A 2,550-nucleotide genomic window follows, 5' to 3' on the forward strand; every position below is an offset into this window, starting at 1 on the left:
ACGGCGCCGCGCCGCCAACATGGCCGCCGACAGCGCGCACGAACACAAGCTCGACATCAACACGCTTGATGCTGTCACACACGTCGGGGGTAAGACTCTCTAGATATATCGCGATCTCGTCCCCGTGAAATTAAAAAATAATAAAAATATGTCCTATGTTACTCATTGGTTATGTAGCTTTTTAATGCTGCAAGAAATTTTCAAATCGGCCCAGTAGTTTTAGAGTTATTTCAATACATACAAAAGTACAAAAATAAAAATCTTTTATTATATTAGTAGCTATCGCTCGCGACTTCATCATTCGTCATTTCATGGAATCAAAATAATAGAAATAATATCACACTTACATTATAAACGCGAAAGTTTAGATGGATGGATGTTTGTTAGAATTTGTAGCCAAAACGGATTTTAATAAAAATTTGGCAAAAAGGTACAGGATAGTCCCGAAAAACACATAGGCTACTTATTTTTGTTTCTTGTAATTCCACGGGGACGAAGTCGCGTGTGAAAGCTAGTATTAGTATAGATTGAAAATGGTAAAAAAAACAAGACTAAACAGATTGATGACGAAATTGATAAAGAATAGTTAAAAGTAGAGAAGTAATTAGGTACACAATTACAGGCAAGTCGATGTACAACGTGAACAACAACATAGCGATCACCAGCAACACTTCGGAGGAGCGCCTCACTGCGGAGACTGCCTCACAAGATGGACATATCAAACTCAGTCAGTATAAAAACTGTAGTCAATCGCATATAGTTAAACTAGCTTCTTGCTGCTATTGTCCGGTTTCCCAGCTACATTTAAACATTCGTTGATTTTTGGTTCAATAACTTCATCCAATGCGTTTCCGAACTACGTAACTAGAGTTTTACTCCATTAAAACATGACCTAACACTAGGTAACGACAAAATAATTGGAAACTTCAGAAACTCAGCATCAGTTATGTGATCAATTTAACTGCAAGGTACCTCGTAACCATTTATCCTCGCTACCAAAAAAAAGTCTACAAAGACGTTGCTTACTAAATATAAGAAATAGGAAGAAAGAACGAAGATGGATTATATGAAAGAAGATATCGTTAGGACGGAGTTAAGATTGATTGAAGTTGTATAGAAGAGTGCGGATTGTGGCACTTTGTTTGGTAAAATGAAGTAAAATGAAGAGGTAGTTATTAAGAAGTGGTGTATGCAGGTATCTGGTCGGAGCTGCTGCTATCGTTCTCGATGAAGGCGAACGTGCTGCAGATCCTGGACCAGTCGGTGGGCGCGGACACGGTGCCGGTGGTGCACGGCCTGCGCTCGCTCTCCATGGTCTGGGTCATCTTCGGACACACCTGCATCGTCGTCTTTAAGGTAAATTACAGAAATAATTACAAAATACATACAATACATGCAGCAGAAATGCGAATGTTAAGATGTGTGGGACAACACGAATGAATAAGATACGAAATGAGTATATTAGAGGAAGTTTGAGATTAGCACCAGTGGTAGAAAATGTAAGGAGTAAAAGGTTAGAGTGGTATGGGCATGTTATGAGGAGGGAGGAATCGCATGTTACAAGAACGACGATGGTTATGAATGTGGAAGGGTACACCGGTAGAGATAGACGTAGAAAGAGATGGATGGATTGGAAAGATGACATGATGAGTTATTTGGACGATGAAAACCTGGTAACGACTTTACGGTAGTAGGATAAGGCAGGGGCGATCACAAAAAGAAAAATTTGCACAACATGACTATTGCAAGGTAAAGTGACTTCAAGGGTCACTTGTATCCAGATTTCATTTAATTGTTTTGTGGTACACTATTTTTATGATATTGTTTGATCTGTGCTTTTTAAAAAAATATTAATGTATTCTAGTACGCAGACAACACCGCGTTACGCGCCATCCTCGAGAAGAGCTTCTGGTTCCAGCTCATCATCAGCGCTGTTTACAGCGTTGACACTTTCTTCTGTCTCGGGTAATAGGACATTTCAACTTTACCTTACATTATTTTTATTGCGATTCATAACAAAATAAATTGCTATGTTGCTACAGTTCAGATTTATAGATGTTTGTTAGAGTTTATAGCCTAAACTGTTGAACGGATTTTGATGAAATTTGGCATAAACATAGAGGTTAATCTGGAAAACACACACAAGCTATTTATTTTGTTGTTATTCCAAGAGGACGTAGTCGCGGGCTAAAGCTAGTTTGTTATAAATATAAAAATGTCTGACCAGTGGCATGCTGGTGTCGTTCCTGTACTTCCGCACGAGTGCGAAGGGCAAGCTGGAGCTGCTGACGAAGGGTCGACGCACGCTCACCTCCGGGGTCATACAGTTCTTCGGCCTCATTGGTTACAGATTTGCCAGGTTTGTACATATTGAAACATTTCATGAAATTCAAATTATTCTTGATTCTATGACTACAATTAATTTTATTTAAATGTATTCTAGGGTATCTTACTTTCAGAAGTCATACTAATATTATAAATGCGAAAGTTTAGATGGATGGATGTTTGTTAGAGTTTGTAGCCTAAACTGCTGAACGGATTTCGATGAAA

General features: G+C 38.8%; 1 protein-coding gene across 1 annotated transcript in view; it reads left to right on the top strand.

Moving 5' to 3' along the window:
• LOC106107750 (nose resistant to fluoxetine protein 6-like) overlaps window positions 1-2,550 on the top strand; it is a 23,251-nt gene that overhangs the window by 16,798 nt on the left and 3,903 nt on the right. The window contains 5 exon segments of the mRNA XM_013288750.1: window positions 8-89; window positions 623-727; window positions 1,196-1,356; window positions 1,865-1,965; window positions 2,228-2,359. Of these exon segments, the coding sequence (XP_013144204.1) occupies window positions 8-89; window positions 623-727; window positions 1,196-1,356; window positions 1,865-1,965; window positions 2,228-2,359 (581 nt within the window).

Source organism: Papilio polytes, unplaced genomic scaffold (genome assembly GCF_000836215.1).
Source record: "Papilio polytes unplaced genomic scaffold, Ppol_1.0 DF821845.1, whole genome shotgun sequence".
In the NCBI taxonomy this organism is placed as follows: Eukaryota; Metazoa; Arthropoda; class Insecta; order Lepidoptera; family Papilionidae; genus Papilio; species Papilio polytes.